Here is a 24,909-nt window from a genome sequence, read left to right on the forward strand (position 1 = left end):
TTTCAATTTCCTGCTCTTTCTCTTCTTCTGGCACCCCTATGATTCAGATGTTGGTATGTTTGGAGATGTCCCGAGGCTCCTTATATTATGCTTTTTTTTTTTAATTCTTTTTTCTTCTTGCTGTTCTGGTTGATGCTTATTTCTTCCTTATATTCCAAATTGTTGATTTGAATCCCAGCTTCAGCCTCACCACTGTTGGTTTCCTGTAGACTTTTCTTTGTTTCACTTAGTGTCACCTTCATTTCTTCCTGGGTCTTGTTTATTTTATTGCCACACTCAGTGATTTCTTTGAGCATCCTGATCACCAGTATTTTGAGCTCTGCAACTGATAGGTTGGCTATCTCCATTTAGTTTAATTTTTTTCTGGGGTTTTATTCTGTTCTTTCATTTGGGCCATATTTCCTTGTCTCCTCCATGTGTATGTTTCTGTGTTTTAGGTAGAGCTGCTTTGACTACTGTCTTAGTAGCATGGTCTATTGCAGAAAAGTCACCTGTAAGATGTGTGGGGAGAAGCCTTAGTTAATCACCAGCTTCACCGCTCTGTGAAGGGGAAGGGCTCAGAGAGGGGAGGGACAGTGCCACTGCCTGGTTTCTGGAGGTTTGCCTGGTACTCGCCCTTTGTGACTGGCACCCTTCTAGCTCTTGTCCTGATGCTGAATGCCAGAGAGGTGTGTCTGCATATGTTTTTAGTCCATGTGGGCCCTTTATACAGAGTCTCCTGAAAACCCAGCAGTTTCTTCTGCTTCCCTACCCACCACTGGTTTTTATAGCCAGAAGTTATGGGGTTTTATCTTCCTGACACTGGAACCCTGAGCTATGAAGTCTGCCCTGGGGCTGGGATTGCTCACTCCCAAGGTAACCCTCCTGATTTTTACCCACCACAAGCCCATTCTGCCCCTACCACCTCTCTGCGCCACACTGTGCCTCCACGCCTCTCCACCCATCCCCGCTTCTCTTCCCCTCCTACCTGTCTGGATGAATGTGGCTTCTTTAAATCCTTGGTTGTTGGACTTCCATACAGCTCAATTTTCTGATGGTTTTGGGTATCATTTGTTTTGAGGTCTAGTTGTAATTTTTTTTTTTTGTGGTTGCACAAGGAAGTGAAGCATGTTTACCTACGCCTCCATCTGGAACTTCTAGTCTAAAAAGTTTACAATCTGGTTTGAAAGTTAGGGAACATACTTAAGAAAGAGAAGACAATACAAGTAATTGAGGTATTTCTTAATATGAAATGTGTTCAGCATGGAAACTCAGAACTCGTCTTCATTGCTAGTTAGCATATCTTATTTTTAGAGCTACCATACCTTACTACAGTAACTGCTTTCCATTTAGATAGCTTCCTCTAGTCTTTTTCTTGGGCGAGGCTTCTAAATCATATATAGCTTCAAGTATATCCATCCAGATTTTTCTGTGATAAAGCTTGATTAATATCGACAGTGTTAAAAATATACATATGCTTAAACCTCTGTCTTGATCTATTGAATATGGGGATTGTCTATGTACAATCAGGAAAATAGCAAACTCTCAGTCCTTTTTTTCCTTCGTAAACTCCAATTGTGCCTGTATCTTTGCTTTTGTTACTCCATTTTGTTATTTTTGCCATTAAAACTATTTGTGAAATTCCTGGAGCCTACTACATAATATAAGCACATCATGTGGAAGTTTCACTTGGGAGATTTTCTTGAATGGTGTTAGTTGCCTAAAGGTTTCTAATATTTTTAAGTTATATCAGTAGTTTCTTTTCATTTATATACTTTTATTTTCATTTGTATTTTAATCCAAGTGGCACCTGTACATGAAGAGTCACATAGCTCTCCAAAGTACCTGGTTTCCTTCCTAGTTCCCCCTTCCCTGAGGCAAACACCATTCAACCATAAGCTCTTTCTTTTGATATTTACCTCTATTTCCTTAGATACCATGCTTATTATTGCTTGTGTTTCAGATTTAGGCATCATCTTTTGACATTCTGATAGTTCAGCTCCATTTTCATCACTCTGTCCTATTATACAAATGCTCTCTTATCATCTCGTCATTTCCCAGTGCAGTTTAGTTATTGTGACCAACTATTCGTAGCTGAAATATGTGGCAAACTCTAAACATTTATTCTCCTGTGCAACACAGACAAGATCCACCTCTCACAGGCAACAGATATTAGTGTTTTGTAGATTCCAGAAATGTTTTAAATATATACAGATACATTCTTTTACCTTTGTTTCTGTAGAGATAACATACTGTATAGATTGAACTATATATTGACTTTTTGTCCTAACAAGTAAATAGAACTTTGTAAGCCAAAGTTGTTGTAGTTGTGCTCAGAATACCTAATTTGAGGCTATATTAGTGAGTTTGGGAATGTGAGCAATGTTCACTGGTATGTAGCATACCTTTGAAAAAGTCACCCAAGAAAGCTATTTGCTTGACCTTAAAAAACTTTTGCTAGTTGTTAGAATAACTCATAAACTCACTTTAAAATCTACTTGCTCAGTAGTGCTATAAAATTGAAGATTAGTGTAAAGGCAAATCAAGTGAGACAAGCTTGAATACTGCCTTGGCTGAAAGACTTGCTGATGTAGTGACTTCGTTTCTGGGTGGATTTTTATGGCACTTTAGCACATTTTTAAATAATCATTCCCAGTGATTCAGACGAGCTTGCACCCTATGTGGGTCGCAGAAATATGGAAGATGTGAGGATTTCTGGAGGGTAGTGGCTGATTCGGTTTCACGTTCGGTTCTGTCAGCTTCACTTAGCCCAGTACGATGTCAGCCCAGATTCGCTCGCTGACTACCGTCACCGTTTGCATTACTATACTGGCCAAAGGTTGAAAAGAAGTGGTGATGGTAGATATCCTTGAGTCGAGGGGAGTGCTTTTAATGTTTCGTCCTTATTTTTGATATTTGCTGTAACTTTGTTAAGTAGGAATCAAATTTTTTCAGTTTCCAAACTACCAAAAGAAATAAAACTAATAAGATTAACCCATCAAAAAAAAAAATAAGAGGAGAAAAAGAAGCATTGGGGGAAGAAAAGAAAGAATAAGTCACATAATAAGGAGGTATAAGTAACCTAAGTACTGTATATCAGTAATCACATAATTATAGAATTATGAATTCCCTGAGGCAATTTTTCCCTCTACAATAAGCCATCGCTTTTTGTAGGACAGATTTATTTTTATTTTATTCTTAACCTTACAGGTTGTTGTTTTTGAAGACCCAGCTTTTGTGTGCAGAGTTCTGCTGTTAGGCTCTGTTATTTGATGGGCTCTGGACTTGTCTTCTAACCCCTCTGCCCCTCCCATGGAGGCCCGGGCTTTGATGGATCCAGCTAAGGGAAGGGCTGGTTTTAGTGCTCATCTCAGAATTCCTGCTTTCATATTACTTTTTGGGTTTCTCATTCTTTCCTAACCTTTTCCCCCCTAACTCAGGGAAATACTTAAAAAGATTATATTTTATATTTGGTTTAGTGTTTCTTGTTCTTTTCAGAGTAAATGTTGTTTATATATCTAGATTCTATCAGATATGGATTCCCCCCAAAATGTAATTTTTTTTATTGAAGTGCATTAAATATTTAATTTGTTCCTAAGTATTTATCTTTGCACTGTTGTGACTATGATTACTATACAATGTTACTTTTCATTGGTATAATAAAACTTTTCTCCTAAATCAAAAGCTGGTATTTAGAGATCCTCTCCGGGTCTATAATTTATTCATCTCACAAAAGCCTCCCGGCTTCAGTGCTAGGTATTTGATATGTATTCTCAAAATACTGATGGATCGATTAACCCTCTACTGACAAAAAAGATAGTACATGGTTTTCCTTATTTGATTGTAATAATCAAACTTTACCTGATTTACTTCTGATTATTGAATTTTGTTTCCCTAGATTTTTAACACATCATTATTTGAACCACCTCCTCCAGGATATGAAAATGTTTCAGATGTTGTACCACCTTTTAGTGCTTTCTCTCCACAAGGAATGCCAGAGGTAAAAACCCAATGCAAATAAAGTAAAAATAACAAGGAGAACCCCCTCATTCATACAGGCAAAATAATTAAGCCTAGTACATCCAGACAATAATTAAGGGGACAATAAAAAGGTTTTTTCATACAAGTCGAATTCACCTTTTTTCACATTTAAGGAACTAGAGTTTCTTAGTAAGAAAAAAAATATTTATTATTCTGTGTTTATAGTTTAAGGTAAATTTTACTGCAGTGAGATACATAAATCCAAAAGGTACATTTATTGACTTGACAAATGCATATACTTGTGCAGTTCAAACCCCATCAACATACAGACTATTAACATTACTTCCAAAAGTACCTTTATGCCTCTTCTCAATCAGTTCCACACATCCCAAAAGTACCATTCTTCTTCTTATTTTTGCCACCATTGATTAGTATTGCCTATTCTAGAAATTCATATAAATGGAGTTTTCTAGCATGTAATCATTTCTGTCTAGTTTCTTTTACTAAGCATAGTCTGTGAGATTCATGTTTTAGCATTTATCAGAAGTTTGTTCACTCTTATTGTCAAGTAATTTCCATTGTGTGGGAATGCTACGTCTTACTATTGTATAGCACTGATTAATTTTCATAGAATTCAAATACTAGTATTATTGCCACTTTCAAATGAAGAGAATGAATGTCCATTCTAGAAAGTTTTATGCGATTTGCTCAGTAAAGCACTGTGCATAACAATTGTCTGACAATTTACAATTTCTTTTTTATAAGAAAGCTAAATTTGAAAGAGTCGAATATAATTTATTAGTATGTTTTTACAAGTTCTCTCCTACTATAATATGTAACAATAAGTTAACTCAATTTTGGACATACTAAGTTTGAGGTGCCTAGTATATATTCACAAGAAGTTGCTAATGGGTACTTGGGCATATTGAAGTATCACTCAACAGAGAAGTAAGGGCTTGGTCTATTATTGGAAACATCCTGGGTAAAAAAAAAATTGCATTTAGAATTAAATTGATATCAGTTAGGATTTACAAGGATGATTTAATATCAGGCAATGCCATATTTTTTAGTAAGTAAGGTAAAACAACATACTATTTTATTATTTTCAAATGTATTTGATTAACTTATTTATAATTTTTAAATGTCACAAACTTAGAATATTTTTATTGGTTATATAATATTTACTTCAAATGAATAATTAAATTATACTTCATGATATTATATTAGAAAATTCTCCCTAAAATTAGCACAGAAATAGAATGTTTGCAATTATTTAATAATTTTATAATTGACATCAGATAGATATAAAGGATGTAACAATCAGCAATATTGTTTCTTAAATATTTGTTATTCATCTCATATTAGTTTAAATATTGCAAATATCCTCTATTTTTTTTACCTATTTGTTCATCACCTATGTTGCCCTTTATTTAAAATAAATATTTAATTTTGATATTGTCTGTTATATTTATGTTTACACACTGTGGATCTTCTTTATTAATTCCCTCCTTCAGTATTTGTAGTGATATGTCTGTATAAGCAGAATGCAAAAAAGCACTAATACATCTTTATTATAAAAATAGCATTAATATTACCAGATTGAAGTTAAATATATATGTGCATGTCAAAACACAAATAGTATATAATAGCAGAGAATATAACAAATTTAATTTAAAATAGACATAAAAATTAAAATAAAATAGCCATAAAATATAAAATACACTTTAAAAATCTTAAAGTTAAATGAATGTGAACTAGTGAAAAACACTGAAATTTATTGAGCGGTGAAAATATTAGGTATAAAGAAATAGATTATGTTCTGGATGGGAAGATAGAATATTATAAGGAGAAAATTATACCCACATTTGTTTTGGAGTAAAAACTATTTAGGGAGTAAAATTCCCCAAATAGTTTTTGAACTTTGACAGAATTATTCTATTCCACTCAGGACTCACATTTTTCAAGTAGATTTAAACTATCCCAGATTAATCGGAAGATAGAAAGGGCATGTGATTCTGCATGGGGTTGTTGTCTGTGTTCAAATATTAGGTGAGTTTGCTGGCTGGTGTGCTTCACTTGATCACCTGTAACCCAGCCGGTGGAGTGTTAATTTTTTTTAAATTATGTATGTCTGTATGTATGCTTAAGGTATTTCACTGTAAGTAATTTTTCAATCTTCATCTGAATCCTCTGGAGTGCGAAATACTGGGTTTTGCTTTAGCTTATTTGAAAATAGCAATTTGACAATGTCTATAAAATATAGTCTAATCTACAGGATCTCAAACTTCAGCACATATCAAAATAATGCAGAGGGTTTGTAAAACTCAGATTCTAGTCCCTTCATAGATGAAGGTTGACAGTTTTTTCCAACAAGGTCTCAGGTTATGTTGATTCTCCGGATTCAAGAACTGTGCTTTCATAACACTGGCCTTGCCTCTCAATTCTGTCTCTATTAACAACAACAGGAAGATGGAAGCTTTCAAGAAATGGAAAATTCTAGGCTAACAGTGCAAGATCGTATTTGTTCCCAGAGAACAATGGACAGTGTAAACTTTACAATGTCATTGTCTGAAAACAAAGCTTTGTTCTAATTCACAATGACAACTTGCATATCTATCACGCTTGTTTTCATTTTCAAAATTTACTCTCATTTGAAAACTAACGTCTTCTTCAGTCCTTTCTCTATTATAACCATTTTTGTGTGAGGATTGCAGATCTATCAAAAGATATCCAAAATTTACTGACATGTAAAGAAGTAGTCTCTCTAAAGTTGGTGATATTAAACAGGATGAATTTCAAGTAGGACATTTACACTAAAACAAAATTCACTGAAATCCAATTGGTTAATTTCTCTGTATTTATTCACAGTTAGAATGAGGGAACCCCAAAAGGGGCTAACAATTATAAATAAGACAGCCCTGGGCAGGTAACTCTGTTGGTTGGAACATCGTCCGTATTCACCAAGGTTGAAGGTTGGATCCCTGGCCCACATACAAGGGCACATACAAGAATCAGCCAATGAATGCATAGATCAGTGGAACAACAAATCTCTCTCTCTCAAATCAATAAATTAAAACAGTTGTAAGTCAGACATACAGTACTATCATTAATAGTGCATTAACATAGCATTGGTCTTAGGAAGAAATAAAAGAGCTAAAAGTAATCCTTTCACTGAAGCAAGGATTCAAATGTCGTCTTCTCAATAGACTTTCCTCATATTTAAAATTGTCCCACCTGAGCCCTGGCTGGTTCAGCTCAGTGGACTGAGTGCCTACCTGTGAACCAAAGGATTGCTGGTTCGATTCCCAGTCTGGGATACATGCTTGGATTGCAGGCCAGGTCCTCAGGTGGTGGGGGTGTGCGAAAGGGAACCACACATTGATGTTTCTCTTCATCTCTTTTTCCCTTCCTTCCCCTCTCCAAAAGTAAATAAATAAAATCTGAAAAATAAATAAATAACATTGTCCCACCCGAACAGTTCACTGTTTGCCTACTCTATTTGCACTTTTAATTTTTTTCTACAGTACTTATCATTTTTAATATAGTGTGTAATTTACTTAGTTATTAAATTCATTGCCTATTATCTTATCTCTGCTTTCCCCATGGATGTAAGTTCCTTCAAGGACAAGGATTTGGTGTATCCCTAATTCCTAGAACACTGTTGGGCAGGTAATGTAACATATCTTCAGTGAATTTGTCATATCTTAGAATCAGTTTGTAAACTATTTTAGTATCTGTTATTAATTGTTGTGCACATGCTATGAGAAATGTAGTCAAAGAGGAAAACAATAACCAAAATAAAACGATAGGATGTTAGAAATCACCCAGGAGAGGGGCTTCAAGCTAGGATGTGTGAAGACTTTCCAAAGGCAGGCACGGTCCCATTTCAAGAGACGAGTTGCATCATCAGTTTCCCAGGGTTCTCTGTGACAGAACTGAGAACCAGCCTGTGGTGAGGTCCTGCTGGTACTCTGTCCCCACCTCCTTAGTTACAGTCATTTTTCTCTTTTATAAATGAAAGGCATCACCCACCCATCCTAAAACAATATAAAACATATTTCTGAGTTGTAAAAATCAAAGAGATGATAGTGAAAGATTCTGATTGCTGGGTAACAAATGACCAGGCAAATCAAATGCTTTGCAATTGAAACAAGTTAAAGATGAGCCTGAGTTTCCAGCTGGTGTTGTTAGAATTAACTTGGATAATAGACCAGTGTATGATTCTGGGGTTGTGACTTGGAAGGAATTTAAATAATTGAGTGGAGATTTCATAACAACAGTTCTCTCATTCCTATCCCAAGTTTTCTCAGAACTTATGTCTAAAAACAAACAAATAAAAAGTGTGAACAGAACTGATGCTAAGTCCTGTCTTCACTGTGGCAATAATTTATTCATTCGCAGACCCATGACCTAATGTTGTAACATTCCATAGCATTGAGATATATTTCAAGTATAATTTTGTGCTTAAGTATCATTTATAAAAACTTGTAATGAAGTTGTTACACTCAGTTGGATACTACCAATAATAATAACTTACTTCTGAAGAATTTTCATAGCACATATAACCTGTCACAGGAAATGCATATTTTTAAAAATTCAATTTATATATTCTTAATCAAGCAGAGTTTGACAGTGATTAATAAAAGACTTTCAAGCATACCCAGAAATGGAAATGGAATTTAACATGCTAGATGTCAATTAAGGAGTGTTCTCTTGGGACCTATATTTTCAGCAGGCAGGGGGACAAAGCTGGGTTACTCAGACGGAGAAGTTTCACCTCAATGTCAGATGAAGGACACCCTCAGTTTACACAAGGGGCAGCCTGGAGTCAGAATTTGTGGGGGAGCTTTGCCACAGAGCCCCCTGTGCACCACGGATGAAAATCTAACAAGACATGATCTGCTTGGGGAGGAAAGGTAGCCAATCTCTCAAAGGAGAAGGACCAAGAGCCTTTTCCTTAATGGGCTTTTATTGGGTTCAGTTTGCACAGGAATACAGGTAAAGCTCATCACTCATTGTCGGGCAGTAAGGATCAAACAATAGATAACAGACAAAGAACTGTGAAGGCTTATTCTGAGTCAGGGTCAGTTAGCTAAAGGGCTATAAGACTTTGGGAAACAAACTCATTTCAGGCTTGGACCTTTATCATTTAAATTGAGGGTATTAGCAAAGCAGGTTTCACAGGATTTTATGTATTCTTTCTTAGGCCTGATTGCCCTGGGGAATCTGCCCTTTCTAGCACAGGGCCCCACAGCCCTCTGTCATTGTTTCAGGCTTAAATTGAGCAGGGGAAGTAAGGCAGCCAAGAGATTAGGAGACTTCTTGCAGACAGAATGAGGACTCAAGCTATGTCAAAGCCGAGGGGCGAGGGTCCGTCACCCCCTCTTTCTATAGCCCCTCAAGTCCTTCCCTGTGGGCCTGTCTTAGGTCGTCCCTCCTTTGAGGAATCTTACCCCTCATTGGCTAACTGGTCAAGCTCAGGGCCAAGCAGGGTAAAGTGGACAGAGGTGGTGCCCCTGCCAGGGAGATAAGCTTTGTCTCCTTAGTGGCTTATGGTCCCAAGGTCTCTGACTCAGCCTTAGCCATGGGGGGTTACAGCTTCTGAAACCAGGCAGGGCGGTTCCCAACAAGAATTGCCTGTCAGAACAGTCCTAGGTTAGACTAAGTTGTCCAGATCTTAATACTTTCGCATCAATTGGTCACTGAATGTGTGGCATCCTAAAAAGAGACATGACTTTGAGCAAGGTGGCTATCTATAGCTGACCTTGAGCACGGGTCTGACAATGGAAGTCTGCCTGCAGAGAGCCTTCCCTGAAGCTGGAGCAAGAACCTCTAACCACAGGAAAATCTGGGCATCACATGCCAGTTTCCAGCACAAATACATTTTACTCGAGAGTGGAATGTTTGAGGGGGAATACAAGTTCTAGGGGAAAAAAGTAATGATAAAATTCTGACTAAAGAGAAGAGTGTATTCCTGTATTTTTAAATGATGATGTTAAATAATAAATCATAATAGTATTTAAATTCCTTTGGACACATAAAAATTGAGGTAAAATTGCTTAAAATTGTTAATATTTATAATATGCTGGAAATTGCTTTATTTGCAGCGCCTTAAAGTATGATAAAATTTTAGATGTCAACTTAAAAATAGTGCTTTTCAAAATCAATTTAGGGAGTAGATGAGCAAAATGTGTTTGAAGAATATCGATCTAATCCAACAGGGCATTTAACAAGTGAAAGTAGAGTCTTATGCCACTGGGCATATGTTCTGCGAGGTGCATTATGAGGTGATTTTGTCATTGCTCGAACATCACAGAGGCACTTACACAAACCTAGCTGGTAGAGCTTTCTACACTCCTAGGCTGTGTGGTGTGTGTCCGTTGTGTATGCCGTCCCTCGCTGACCGAAACATCACTATGTGACACGGGACTGTGTTCAGACCCAGAGATCATGTGAGACTTGCACATAACCGTACTAAATGATGCGAAACCAGACCTGTGAAGCAGTGATATTACCTGGCCTTTCTTCCTTATCTAGTGGTTGGGCACAACCATTAAGCTACTATTTATAAATGTACTTCAGAGAACAAAGCTCTCCCCAAAGACTTCTTCCTCTAGGGTGCCTGGATCCCTTCAAATTTCATGCAGCAGTGTGTATATTTATATACATTTTTCCCCCAGGGAAGTGTTTTTATAGCTTTATAGCCACCATAGAGACATAAATTCCTCTGTCTCTAACCCAGCTAATTGCCTTCTGGATTCAAGTTTTTTTCTCCCTGACTCTCTTAGCTAAGGCTTCTGCTTTTCTGACCCTCTTGCATGCTCTTGCCTCTTCCCTATTTCAAAGATGTGAAAACAGTCTCCATGCAGAGAAACCTCCATGTATTCAGTTTTGGTTGTACTAAATGATTTGTGATCTCAACAGGGTGATCTAGTGTATGTTAATTATGCACGAACCGAAGACTTCTTTAAACTGGAGCGGGATATGAAAATCAATTGCTCTGGGAAGATTGTGATTGCCAGATACGGGAAAATTTTTAGAGGAAATAAGGTAAAAATCATCTCTTTTTTGTTCCCCACAAATATAAAGTTATACTGTATCTTATGCATGTGAAATCATATCCTTAACACTTTCTGAGGACCATGATCCTCTCGTGTTCTGTACATGCTCTCCTTACAGGGAGGGCCCTCTACAGGTTTGTGGATGGGGGTTGTAAATTGGGGCATTGCAGTGTGGCCAGTGTAATAATAGACCAGGGAGAATAGAGCAGATTTTTTCCACACCTGCAAAGTATGCCTATGGTCTACAAAAAAGTGTGCGTTGGATTTGTTGTTAACCTCGATTCAGTAGCTTTGTTTGAAATATTAACTTTGAAAATATTTACTATATTACATTTTAATATGAATTTTTATAAGTAATGAGAGAAACCAATTTATACATACATAGCAGTTTTTAAATTTTCTGTCACTTAATTTGTTTATATATGTATAATTTACAGTATACATTAATTTAACATATAATTAAATACATATATATATAATTTTTCTCCTTTGTGGGAAACTAAAATTCAGAAATATTCCCTTTTAAACATAGGAAAAAATGGGACTCTGGCCTGCTTATTGTGCTTCTAGACTAGGGGAAGGAAACAGGAAGTCCTCGCTACCACTAATGTGCAGGTTACCCACACACTGCTTCTCTGACGGCTGACACTTTAGAGCTTGTGGTGGTGGGGGGGAGTCAATTTTCTGTGAGATATCCTTTTTTGTAGGTCTAATGATAAAAGATTAAAGATAAAACATTTGGTTACTTATTTAAGGATGATTTTGACAATTGATAAAACCAAATTTGGAGCAGCCAACCAGAAGTAAGAGAGGCATTGCCTTTTACAGGTTAAAAACGCCCAGCTGGCGGGGGCCAAAGGAGTCATTCTGTACTCGGACCCTGCTGACTACTTAGCGTCTGGGGTGGCACCCTACCCAGAGGGCTGGAGTCTTCCTGGAGGTGGTGTCCAGCGTGGAAATATCTTAAATCTTAATGGGGCAGGGGACCCTCTCACACCTGGGTACCCAGCAAATGGTGAGTGGTCAGGCCTTAGTTATCAGAGGAAACTTAACATTTTAAGTGGTTTAATTAAAGGTCTTTTTTTGACAAATATGTCTTTTTATTATTCTCTTTGAATCTAAGAAATAAAGAGGTGTTTTGTTGGTTTGCTTGCTTTGAAATAAAGAGGTTTGAATTCTGAAAATTATTGGTTCAGGACCCTTATCCCTTGTTTGGAACCCCAGGTCTGATGGGATATTTAAAAGTGATACAGTGCATATACTGTACCATACATTGCGTAACACTCACGTAGAGGCTGGGATAATACAGGAAGCAAGCATATAAATACTTTTGCAGCAAAATGTATGAATAATCATACTAAGCTGGGTTAAATAAGTAGTATAAATAGCCTTGTGTCTGCTTAACTCAGATTTTGCTGTCAAATGAGTTTACATCAAATCAGGTTTTGTTGCCAAGTAAATCTCCTCCAAATTTGTGGTTTTCATAGTTGTGGAATTTCATGGCTGTGGATAAAGGATAGTAGAACGGAAGTTCTACAAACCCTGAAATGGGACATTTAGAATAGAGTCCACAAAATGCTTCCTGCATCTTTGCTATATAAAGACAACAGTGATAAATTTCAAGGAGTTTTTCCTAAATGCCAGCTCCTTAAACAAGGTAGTATTATTAACAATCCTCCAGACTAGGTAGAATTATTATCTCTGTTTGACAGAGGAGGAAAATGAGATCAGGAGAAGTAAGCAATCTGCCCCAGATTATCACACCACTAAATGAGGAGCTGAGATTCAAAGTCAGGCGGTCTGGCTCCAGAGTCCACGTGCTTGTCTGGTGCTGAAATAGCTCCCTGTAGAACCGTAGGTCACTAACAAAGGGAGCTAATTTATTTGAGTGTGCTTAGCTATTTGATGATATTTACAAAAGTCTGTGATCATTTAGTTTGTGTGGGTTAAAACTAACCGAGGTGTATAACTTGGATAAAGTAGGTTGCCAAAGTATCTGTGGCATTTCCATGTTAATTATTCATCTGGGTTTTTTTTTAATCAGATTGTAGATTCCCCTAAAGTTTATGTACTTTGACTTTGTAAATCTCTTTGGAACATGGTACATTTTCACAGATTATTTATTTCAAGCAATACATATTATCCTATAATAATCACGTAACTATACCTGGACTGATTTCACTTTTTTACTCCCAAGTTTTTTGTTTTTCAAATGTATCTTCACCCAAGCTCTGTTAGTTATGCAAAGCTAAAATTATGAACATAAAATGAGATTAACTGGAATATTTCTGTTGATTATCCTCTAATTTAAATGATGGCATTTTAGGAAGAAAAGTCACGTTATCCCTATGGGGCTTACATTTATTGAACTCCCTTTGGTGGCTTTTTCTTTACACTTTTCTTTTTACTTTTTATTATGGAACAGGTCTAACATATATTATATGTAGTATTTTATACATAATACATAACATCAAATAATGTATAATGCATGATAGAGACATTTTGTTAATCTTGTTTCATCTGTTAATTCCTTATTTATTTCTATTTTACTGTTATTACTCTAGAGAATTTTAAAACAAATTTTATCTAACATATGATTATCATTTTACCCATAAAAAGAAACACTTTTTGCAATCAGTTCTTAGATAATTAAAAAATTTGGAGAAAAAAATGGAAATTTTTTTTAATCTAAAGAAATGACAGCATGTATGTTTTTAGTTTGAAGTTGATTTTGCATGCACTAAAATTCACAGAGCTTAAGAGTTCAGTTGAGTTAATTTTTAAAGATGCATGTATGCCCTGACTGGTGTGGCTCAGCTGGTTGGACATTGTACTGCAAAGTGAAAGGTCACCAGTTTGATTCTCGGTCAGGGTGCAGGCGTGGGTTGCAGGTTTGATCCCCAGGAAGGTCATGTGCTCAGCCAATCAATGTTTCTCTCCCTTTCTCTCTCCCTCCCTTCCATGTCTCTAAAAAAAATAATAAAATCTTTAAAAATATGTTATTAAAAGGCATATATTTATATTACTCAATATAAAATATAATATGTTTCCATGAGTTCAGAAAGGTCTCTTGGGCTCCTTTCTGGTCTGGTTTCACTGCACCTCTCAGAAGCAACCAATTTCTGATGACGTCTGTCACCATTGATTAGTTTGCCTAGTTTGGGACTTAACATAAACTGCATCAGACAGTATGTATTCTTTTGTGCCTTGCTACTTCCACTCATTATAATGATTTGAGATTTATCCATGTTATTATGCGTATTAGCAATTTGTTCCTGTTAATTGCTGAGTAGTATTCTATTCAGGGACTGAATAGGGACTGCGCTACAGATTTTTCCTTATTTTTTTTAAAGATTTGATTTCTTTTTAGAGAGAGAGGAAGGGAGAGAGAGGGGGAGAGAAACATCAATGTGTGGTTGCCTCTCATGCACCCCCCACTGGAAACCTGGCCTGCAACCCAGGCATGTGCTCTGACTGGGAATCAAACCGGCAAACCTTTTGTTCGCAGGCCAGTGCTCAATTCACTGAGCCAGCCAGGCCAAGATTTTATTTTATTTTATTTATTTATTTTTAGAGAGAGGGGAAGGGAGGGAGAAAGAGAAGAAGAGAAACACCAATGTGTGAGAGATACATTGATCGGTTGCCACTTGCACGCCACTAACTAGGGTTCTGGCCCACAACCCAGGCATATGCCCTGACTGGGAATCAAACCAGTGACCTTTAGGTTCACATGCTGGTGCTCAGTCCACTAAGCCACATTAGTCAGGGCTGTAGGACAAATATTTCATTGTCCCGTTGAGAGGAACCTGGACTATGTCCAGTATTTGGCTAACACAACTGGGGCTGTTATGAGCAATTCGTACAGATCTTTTTGTGGACATACAATATGTTTTCATCTTTTGGAGGTATATACTGAGGAGTGAACTTGCTTAGCACATTTCTGTTTAACATTGCTTTTCAAAACAGTTATCCAAAGTGACTATAATTTTACACTCACAAGAAATGTATGAGAGTTTCAGTCACTCCACATTCTTGCTAACATTTGAAATTGTTTTTTTTTTATTTTAACAATTCTAGTAGATATAATATGAAAATATGTTTAACATGACTTACAGAAAATATTTTGAAAAGGACCGAATTTTTATGAGAAGAATGTTCAACTTTTTTCAGAATATGCCTATAGACGTGAACTCCCAGAGGCTGTCGGTCTTCCAAGTATTCCTGTTCATCCGATTGGATACCATGACGCACAGAAGTTCCTGGAGTAAGTTTCTGAGAAACAAAGCGATGGCGTGGTTCTCTTTATTGACAGTCTTCAACTTTTATGCTTTTGTCTTCCTTATTGGATGTTGAAATTCTCTGAGGTGGGTGAAGCATCAGATTTTATCACCATCTTATAGAGCAGTGGTTCTGTTCTGGAATTTACATACTGGTATGCAGTGTGTGACAGCCATGTAAAGGAGCCTTTCAAAGCCCCAAATGCAGGAAGCATAATTGATGAATTGCTCCAGCCACTGCTTTGAAATGCATTACCTATTTGTGTCAAGGCCACGCTCCCCACAGGTACTCCCAGTGAGTGACAGAGTGTGTCAGGAATGCTAAACCAGGCCCATTATGGAAAGCACAGGACTTTTCTGATGGGAAATTTTGGCTCAGGACTCTCTGACATCCTTCCTCAACTTGATGCTCCCACCCAGCATTCTTTTCTTCCTTTCCTTTCTCTTTACCCCTTATCAGACCTGCCTACCAGTCTGATGGCTTTCTCAGCTACATCCCTTGCTATTTTCCTCATGGGTCTTTTTGCTAATAAATCTCTTACTCATCTAATCCTCTTACTGGCTACTTATTGGAGGTCCTGGAATAACACCCTGAGAGCAATTTCCATTTGTTTTCATCTGTATTCCTCTTCTCCCTATGCTTTCATTATTGAAACATCTACAAATGTGTTATTGCCTAACCTGGCATTGGAACACTTCCCCCCTTCTTACCCTGCTTTCTCCTCTCTGCATGCCCCTTCTTCCTTCTTATCCTTTAGGACAGGAGACACCACTGACTTCTTTAAAAGTCGAATTGCTTGGGACACCGAGACTGGCCAGTTAATCTCTTTTCTTCTTTGAATTCAAGACATTCTTGATTATTTTATTATAGTGACTATTAAAAAAACCTTTCTATAACCTAGAGCCATGCCCTCAATTTTACAGGTGAGGAGGCTGACATCAGATCATTGGAGGGATCTCTCCAATTTAAGGGCACATTAAGGAATAATACCCTGGTATTTTTATCTTTGGGGCTCTTAGATTTACCACATGGGTTAAGATTCAGGGTAGGACACTGATTTTCAAGGCAACATGGATTATGCATTTCTCTAAATTTGTTTATAAATAAAGTCTAAGTGGTCATGATATTTAAAAGATGAAAGTGGTTTTAGCATTACTTCTAATAATGGAAAACTATGAACTACACAATTCTTCAATAACTGATAAGTGGTCAAATACATTACTGGCTATGATAGTGCTTAAAGCCTTGAAAGTACATGTTGCACAAGAATATTTAATGGTATAGAAACCTACATATGCTATACTTTTCGGTGGGGGGAAAAGATTGCAAAACATTGTATGGTATAATTCCAATTATATAGAAGAAAATACACTTAACAGTTCAAAATTCCAAGCAGTACACAGTAAAAAGTTTCCCTTTTACCCGTTTCCACCACAAAGGCATTCAGTGTTATTAGTGTACAATATATCATTGTAGAAATGTTTTATGTATAATCAAGCATTGTGTATATTCTTATTCACTTGCCTTCTATAACTTTTTTGCATACTTAATTATTTGCTGTTTTGACTACTGATTACACTTTTTTGCCAAAGAAAAATGCCCATTCATGTTAACTGATGTTTTGTATGTGAAATTTTATTGTAAATAAATAAATTTGATAGTATATTCCTTTAAATTATATTTATTAGCCAAACTCCCTAGTGAGACAGGAAAAGGGAAAATAAGCATTTACCTGATAGAGAATTTTAAAACAATATTATTTATAGTTAGTTTTCATGAGAAGATAATCTTATTAATTGTTTGAGTATTAGGTTTTCAGTAGATTCTAGATCAAGTTGAGCTATTCACATTTTCTCAAATATGTAGTAAGGGAACAAGCACTTGTGTGCAGGCATTGAAAAAGGAGGAAACTGATGTTTTCCACTTCCAAGTTTGTCTTGAACCATATTCTTTTATTCTCTGTTTTTTAGCAAAGGTATATCTGGTTTCTATGCTCACATCAAGAAAAAGTCAATCTGTGTTCTTAATACAGTACAGGTGGATATGTTGAAGTCGATCTGCAAAAATCCCACCACTCCCTAAACATCATCATATCTCTTTCTCAGTCCCCTGCTAAGAGTTAACCAGGGCTGGCGCATGCACTGGCTGGCCTGTCTGTGTCTTTCCACCTTTCTGAAAATGTGTGAAACATTTCAGGACTGCTGATTGAAGTGAAATTTTTCCTTTGTTCTTCCTCTCTCCCTACTGTGTGTGTGTGTGTGACATATGTGATGTGATATCCTTTTGTAAAGGATGACCATATACATATTTTGAATGTATTTATCAGTGTGAGAAATAACATAATGGGTGGAAAAGTCCAACAAGTTGACATCAAACTATCTCTTCAGAGCATGCCCTGGAAAGCACTTTTCACATGATTTACTATTGGAAACTGGTAACAGGGATTGAATTCTTCACAAAGGTCTGAATCTCAGCTATACCACTTACTGGCTGCATGACTTTGCCACGTTACCTCGTCCCTCTAAGCACATGCTCCCCATCTGTGAAGTGGGGGTGATAGCACTGGCTTCATAGGAGCTGTAGTAAGGATTTAAATGGCATTTCACGTGCAAAGCACTTTGCACTATTGCTGACTCATAGAAGCTACTACCAACAGACACTCAAGAAAGCAAGTTCATTGACATTTTCTCTTGTAACTTCATGGCTTCCTTCAGCTAATAACACTTTCCATGTTCAACAGAAACATGGGTGGAGCAGCACCTCCAGATAGCAGCTGGAAAGGAAGTCTCAAAGTGCCCTACAATGTCGGACCTGGCTTTACCGGAAATTTTTCTGCACAGTAAGAGACTTTTTAGTTTAACTCTTTTTAGGTGAAGGAAGCCTTTTTAAAAAAATTTAAATTCAAAAGCAGTTATAGAGGGTGCCTGAAAAAGTAAAAACTATCTGGTACCAGCAGGAAACAAAATCACAGGTTGAAGAGGAGATTATACGTACATCATTATAATTGGACGGTTGGGAAAATGTAATCTTTGCCTGCGTACCTTTAGAAATCTTTTAAACAGTGATGTAAGATTTAAAAACTGTGGGCTGTGATCTGTTAACCAGCACGTTTTGAATGTGTTCATTATGTGTGCATTAGAAAAGTCAAGATGCACATCCATTCCAACAACAAGGTGACAAGAATTTACAATGTGATCGGAACTCTCCGAGGAGCAGTGGAACCAGGTAAGCTCATCCGCACACATCACACCCAATGCTTCTGGGCCCGGTACTGCTCTGAGCCCTGGGGCCATCAGGCGAGCAAAGCAAAGCAACTTTGTGCCCTAATGGAACTTACATAAAGACAAAATACATAAACGCGAGGTGATTTTGTATTGTGATATGTACCGTAAAGAAAGAAAAGTAACTGGTGACGCTAGGCTGGTCAGATGGCCAAGGTTGGTGACAGAGTGTGCACGCTTTACTTAGAGGGTCCAGGTAGGTAGGGCAGGGGGAGGTGGATTTTAGGTATTTTCTTGAGTTTTATGGATTTGTTTACTACATAGTTTTGCATGGGGAAAATATCTCCATGATAACTATACATATCTATATAAAAGACAGCATTCAGAAAATTAAGATAACCTTGAATTAATCATTTTTACATAGATTTTTGTTGAAGTCGATGAAATATATAAACACATGATTTCCATAGGATTTCATATGATCTGGAGATTAATACATCTCCTAAAGAGTCTTTATTATATTCCAGTTCCTTGGAAATTATTTGGTTATATATTTTTACCAAAACAGATCCAATTAAACTGTCTATCTTTCTTACAAGCAAGCCAGCGCTTTCCTGTAGTGATCGAGAGTGTTGATGTTCTTCCAGTGCAAGTGAAACACTGTGCAACTGGCTCTTTGTTGCATCTTCTGAGCACCTAGTCTGTGCCAGCTCTGTGCTCAGCACCGGGGCTGCCAGGGTCAAGAAGGACGCCGTCTGGGGATAAGGCGCTCACGGTTGGGAGGGGAGCCATACATCTAAGGGAGGTAAATGCTTTCTCAGATCTCAACAGAGTGCCCTGAATGCTGGGTAGGGAAGCAATTCCCTCTCTCTATGGAAACTAGGAGCAGTCCATAAAGGGGGAAAATCCTTGACCTGTATCTTGAAAAGGAATAGAAGGAATAGAAAGAGGAGAACTTGATATGTGGCCACTGTGTTCTCTTAATCTGAACATTCTGGAAACAGTGCTAAGTAGGTAGAGAGGATTAATAAGAAATTATATAAAGATGTGACTAGGTTAATTTTATACGCAATTATCATTATGTATATACTTATAATCACTGTAATACTAATCATTTGCTTATGACTTTTTTATTGCCTTTGTACATCAAAATCAGAACAAAATACATAATGTATTTACACTACTCTTCAGGAAACTAACTATCTTCCTTTGAGTCTTTTTATTTTAAAATTTTATTTTAGAAAGAGAGAGAAACGTCATTATGTTGTTCACTGATTTATGCGTTCATTGGTTGGTTCTTGTCTGGGGCCTGACGAGGGGTCAGACCTTGTCGCATCAGCGCGGCCCTCCGACCGACTGAGCCACCTGTCCAGGGCTTCCTCTGACTTGCATGCTGTGTGTTTCGATGCTCCTGAGTCATTTGCAATGTGCTATGGTATTGACCTGGAATGACAAGTAAATTTTGCCATATTGCTTTCTAGACAGGTATGTCATCCTTGGAGGTCACCGTGACTCATGGGTGTTTGGTGGCATTGACCCTCAGAGTGGAGCAGCTGTTGTTCATGAAATTGTGAGGAGTTTCGGAATTCTGAAAAAAGAAGGTAATTTAAACAGAGAGGAAAAAGACCTACTTCTCTGAGTCTCAGTTTAGTTCTCTCTTAAGTGAGTGTAAACATGGCACCTCATAGGTTGTGTGAAGGGTGAACCGAGAGGATACATGCAAACTATGTCACCTGAGCAGCACAAAGTACTTAGTAGTAGCATAGAATAGCTTTCAATAAACTGTGGCTATCCTGTTGGTTAGCTAATTATATTGGGTTTTCATTTTGCATTTATATAGTAATATTCACTTGATTAACATTTATATATTAGACTGTATTGAAATAAAGGAATTACACTGTTAGTGGTCACTCTTTGCAACTAAGAAGAAGGAAATGGGTTTCCTCACTGAAGGGTACACACTAGAATTAGGTCGTAAGCCAAAGCTTCCTGGTCTGAGAACTGTGAGCAGAAATTCCTCAGGCTCTTCCAGCCTCATACGTGAGGTCAAGTGTACTAAGTAACTGGGGAGAGCAGAGCTTATTGAAAAAAACACCGGTCCTCTTGCCCAATAGGGTACTGTCAAAACTTCAGTGTCTGCACTCTCAAACCCCCAACTTTTGACTGTTCTCCGGAATTTAGGTTTATACTCTTAGCACCATTGCTTCGGTCATTTTAGAATCTTCGTATAAAAGCACAAATAAAATTTAGTTCCAATAGTTGCTTTTTAAAATAATTATTATGCAATGAAAGCAGAAAGTCCATTTTGTTTACTGACCCTGCAAACAAAAAGTCTAGGGACTGTGAATGTGGTTCATATATTTTTTAGCAACAATAAAAAAATGGTAAAAAAATATTTTAAGTTTGCATGGTACTTATTTTCTCAGAGAAATGATGTTTTCGCATGTGCTATCTATTTTGAACTCATAACAACCAGAGAAAAGTTTACCTGGATATTTCTGTTCTCATTTTACAAAAAAGCTGACCAAGATTTACACAATCAAGTACTTCACTCAACATTATGTAGCTAATGCATGGCAAAGTCAAAGAACCAGGCCTTAAATTCAAATTTCCAGCTACCAGTTCCCAAAACCACGATGCCTCTCTTTAAGTAAAGTGTAAAGATGCTTATTTTTTTCAGCTATGTTATATTTTTAGAAAGAAAAGCTACTGAAACCTGAATTTACATAATTTATGAATTCCATAGTGTTTAATATTATTACAAAAATTTTCATGATTTTTGTAAGAAGATTCCTCGTGGTAAGTACAAAACATCACTGAGACAGTTCTAGAGCATGCCAAAGAATGCAAAGATGAATAAAAATTAAAGGAAATTTGAATAATACTGTCAACAAACCTGACAAAAATTAAACGCTGTACTCGAAAGGTATAGGGATCCACATTCTTAATAAGCACAGATGAAATAGTTACTAAAATAAAGGCAACTTACAGTTTTTGGAGCACTTATAACGTGCTACATTTCTGGATATTATTCCATTTAATCCTTCCATCGAGTAGTATCTTTACTTTGTTATTCCTAGTGTACAGATGAAGAAACAGAGGCTTAATAAGTGTGAATAACTTTCCTTTGGTCACATCGCAAGTAAGTGAAAGAACCAGGGTTTAAAGTAAGATCTTTCTTTAACCTCAAGGCCAGTGTTCTTGACTCCGAGCCATACGACCTCCCCATTGAATCATGTAGTTTTCAGTAACTGCAGACATTAACTGAGCTTCTGTTGACTAATCCTGGCAGAGAGTTGAGTGATGTCATACAACCAGCTGACACTGAACAGTCCTGTGATGCCAGAACAACACGGAAGAGTCGTCAAGGATTTTCTCTGTTTTATCTGCTCTCAGAACACAGACCACATCTAGCGCTCTCTTCTTCTGCCCTAGGCAGCTGCAGGTCGCAGATGGTTTCCTATGCATAGCCAATCATTCCAAACCTAAACAATCCATGATTTTGTTTGTTGTGGTTTCTGTTGGGCTTGGCAATGTCTTGGATATGTTGTGCACTTCCCCAGCATTTACGTGTGTATACATACATTTTAGGATGGCGGCCTAGAAGAACAATTTTTTTTGCAAGCTGGGATGCAGAAGAATTTGGGCTCCTTGGTTCTACTGAGTGGGCGGAGGTTAGTTGATCATTTGCTACAATAAATATTTTTATAATGAGAAAGCAGTTCGGACTTAATTCTCAAGGATGTAAAAATAATAAGTGAATCCAGGGAGAAGATATTCAAAGTTTTTTTCAGAAGATCTGAAGCAACATATCCTTGTCAAAAAAATCAACAAAAAATACCTACAGTGACAAACAATACATTTGTCACTAAAGAACAAGTTCTATTTGAACATTTTAGAGACAGTTAATGACAATTGTCAAAATAACTTTACTTCATCTTCTGAGAGTGTGATAGGAAGTAATTAAATTCACTAGAAACCAAACAGCAAAATAAGATATGACGTTTCTATTACCTTTCCAAACTGGTTCCTCAAGCTAACCACATTTAAATACTGCCCGAGCTTGTGCAGTAAGGTATACTTTTCGCAGTTATCTTCCTTATATCATAATGACCTAGTCTAAATTAAATTATGCTAACAGTGAGACATAAAGCCCCACAACAGAACCTTTACTAAGCGCCTTGGAAAGTAATGTTACCTGCATGTATTTTTGGCTTTGTGTAATAGAGGCATTAGCTGTAAAGTAAATATATTCAAAGTTAACACACATTCCATTAACTAGCAGTCATGCAGCAAATATTTATTGAGCTATTATACTCCAGAAATTATGAGAAGCCCTGTAACCTTCAATTTTCTTTGGGGGGAAAAAAAAGCAGTGCTTCTGTAGACAAAAACATTTATGCTGGCATCAGGAAGAGCCTCAATATGTTGAGGTTGTGATTTGTCTCTTTCAAACTGTTTTTGTCACCTAGAGTGGCATAGTTTTCTGCTATTTTCTTTCTTATAGTCATGATGTTTAGGTGGCAAGTTTGAGATTCAGAATACACTTAATGTCTCAAAAAACCTTTGCTACACCCTTCCTTTTGTTTGGAAACTGCAATGAGTAATGTTGACCAGTAGGTGGTGGCATCCTACTGGAGAACTTCATGTTTCGGGGTATGCAGATATTGAAATTCACTTATTTTTAACTGGTATATTTGAAATAACTCATTCCCTGTGAATCAGCCAAGATCCTGTACCTAAGTAATGAGATATCCATGAGAATATTTCCACTGAAAGGATCCCTTAGGTCATTCATGTTAAGAAATAGATAACCTATAGAATGGTTAAGTAATCAACTTCCTTTCCTTTTAACAAATTAAAAATGCAGACAGTTTTATTTTCACACTTTAGTCTTAAAAATGCCTTACTTGTTATCCTTACCAAATTTTTAAAAAATTCTTTTAAACAAATAATTTTGAAATCTTATATTTCAAATTTGTGGCTAATTTGGGCCAGTTTAATTCACAAATCTGCACACAATTAATGTAGATGTGCATTTTGGGGGGAGAGGTTATGGCTGTATGTTTACGCTTTTGTTTCTCTCATATTGTAGGAGAATTCCAGACTCCTTCAGGAGCGCGGTGTGGCTTACGTTAATGCCGATTCTTCTATGGAAGGTGAATACCGTCAGTCCCACAGGAAAAGATGCGGTCATGGTAGTGGGAGCAGTGTAGTTCATAAATCAGGCACTAATAAGGAAGGGAAATTGATTGGCCTGTGGTTCAGAATCCGCTGCTGCTGTATCAGGCCCCTGCCCCTGACTCACAGCAGCTGTGAGCCCCAGAATGCTAATTTGAGAAAGCTGCTCTCTGCTTTGTTTCATCTGGCAGGTTGCCTTGTAGATATATGGTAGGAATTCAATAAATATCTGCTCAATGAATAAGCAAATCATGGAACTAAAGATTTCAATGATTTTAAAATGAGGTAACAAAAAAAAGGATGATTTTTTTTGTTCCCCCAAAACAAAAGACTAATGGATGTTTATTTAAATATTTTTTTCATTTACAGCTGACAATATTGTTAGTTTCAGGTGTACAGCATAGTGACTAGACATTTATATAACTTACTAAGTGACCCCCCCAATAAATCTAGTACCCACCTGACACCATACACAGTTACGACAATACCGTTGATTACATTCCCATTGCCTCCTAGGTTGGTTTGTGCGGTGCACTTCAGCTGTTCTTTCCTCCTTAGCTTAGGTTCCTGGCCAAGGGCCTGGCCTTATTCCTGTCACTGCCACTTCCTAGTTGTGTTGGGTGACCTCCGATTGTTACTTACTTTCTGTGTCTTAGTTGCCTCACCTCTACATGGAGTTCCTAAGAACAACTCAAAGGCTCTTGTAAGGGCAAGAGTAGTTAATATTTGCAAAACTGCCAGACCTGTGCCTCGCACAGAGTGAATGTTCAAACTTGTCAGTTTGTGTGATCGTTACCCTTACTTAAAAACACGTAATAAGATGTGACACTTCACCTCTGTGCAAATAAATACCCCATATATTCTTTAAAAATAGAATAAAATTCTTTTTACTGCTAGTTTTTTTAAGAATTGATTTTGAATGTGTTTTTTTAACTTTTTTATTATCATCTCATGATAATAAAATATGTTTTTTAATATGTTTTTAAATCATTGGTTTTTGCTGATCACGTGACTCCCTGTTTTAAAATGCTGCCTTGTCTCCCCATGTACTCAGGATCAGGAACAAAGGGCACACACGTATGTAGAATTTAGCTCACACGAATTGGCAGGGTAGCTATCCTAAGTGCTTTACGTAGAAAAGTTTATTTAATATGTACTCACAATAACCCTGTGAGGTAAGTATTCTCCTCTCTCGAGTACAGAAGAGG

General features: G+C 37.0%; 1 protein-coding gene across 1 annotated transcript in view; it reads left to right on the forward strand.

The window, feature by feature from the left end:
- The window catches only part of FOLH1 (folate hydrolase 1), a 53,071-nt gene that overhangs the window by 11,272 nt on the left and 16,890 nt on the right, over nucleotides 1-24,909 (forward strand). Inside the window, exons 4-12 of the mRNA XM_053924985.1 lie at nucleotides 3,878-3,979; nucleotides 10,885-11,010; nucleotides 11,850-12,036; nucleotides 15,192-15,285; nucleotides 18,040-18,138; nucleotides 18,439-18,524; nucleotides 20,002-20,121; nucleotides 22,112-22,194; nucleotides 23,616-23,679. Coding sequence (XP_053780960.1) covers nucleotides 3,878-3,979; nucleotides 10,885-11,010; nucleotides 11,850-12,036; nucleotides 15,192-15,285; nucleotides 18,040-18,138; nucleotides 18,439-18,524; nucleotides 20,002-20,121; nucleotides 22,112-22,194; nucleotides 23,616-23,679 — 961 coding nt within the window. The remainder of the gene's footprint in view (nucleotides 1-3,877; nucleotides 3,980-10,884; nucleotides 11,011-11,849; nucleotides 12,037-15,191; nucleotides 15,286-18,039; nucleotides 18,139-18,438; nucleotides 18,525-20,001; nucleotides 20,122-22,111; nucleotides 22,195-23,615; nucleotides 23,680-24,909) is intronic.

Source organism: Desmodus rotundus, chromosome 5 (genome assembly GCF_022682495.2).
Source record: "Desmodus rotundus isolate HL8 chromosome 5, HLdesRot8A.1, whole genome shotgun sequence".
Classification (NCBI taxonomy): Eukaryota; Metazoa; Chordata; class Mammalia; order Chiroptera; family Phyllostomidae; genus Desmodus; species Desmodus rotundus.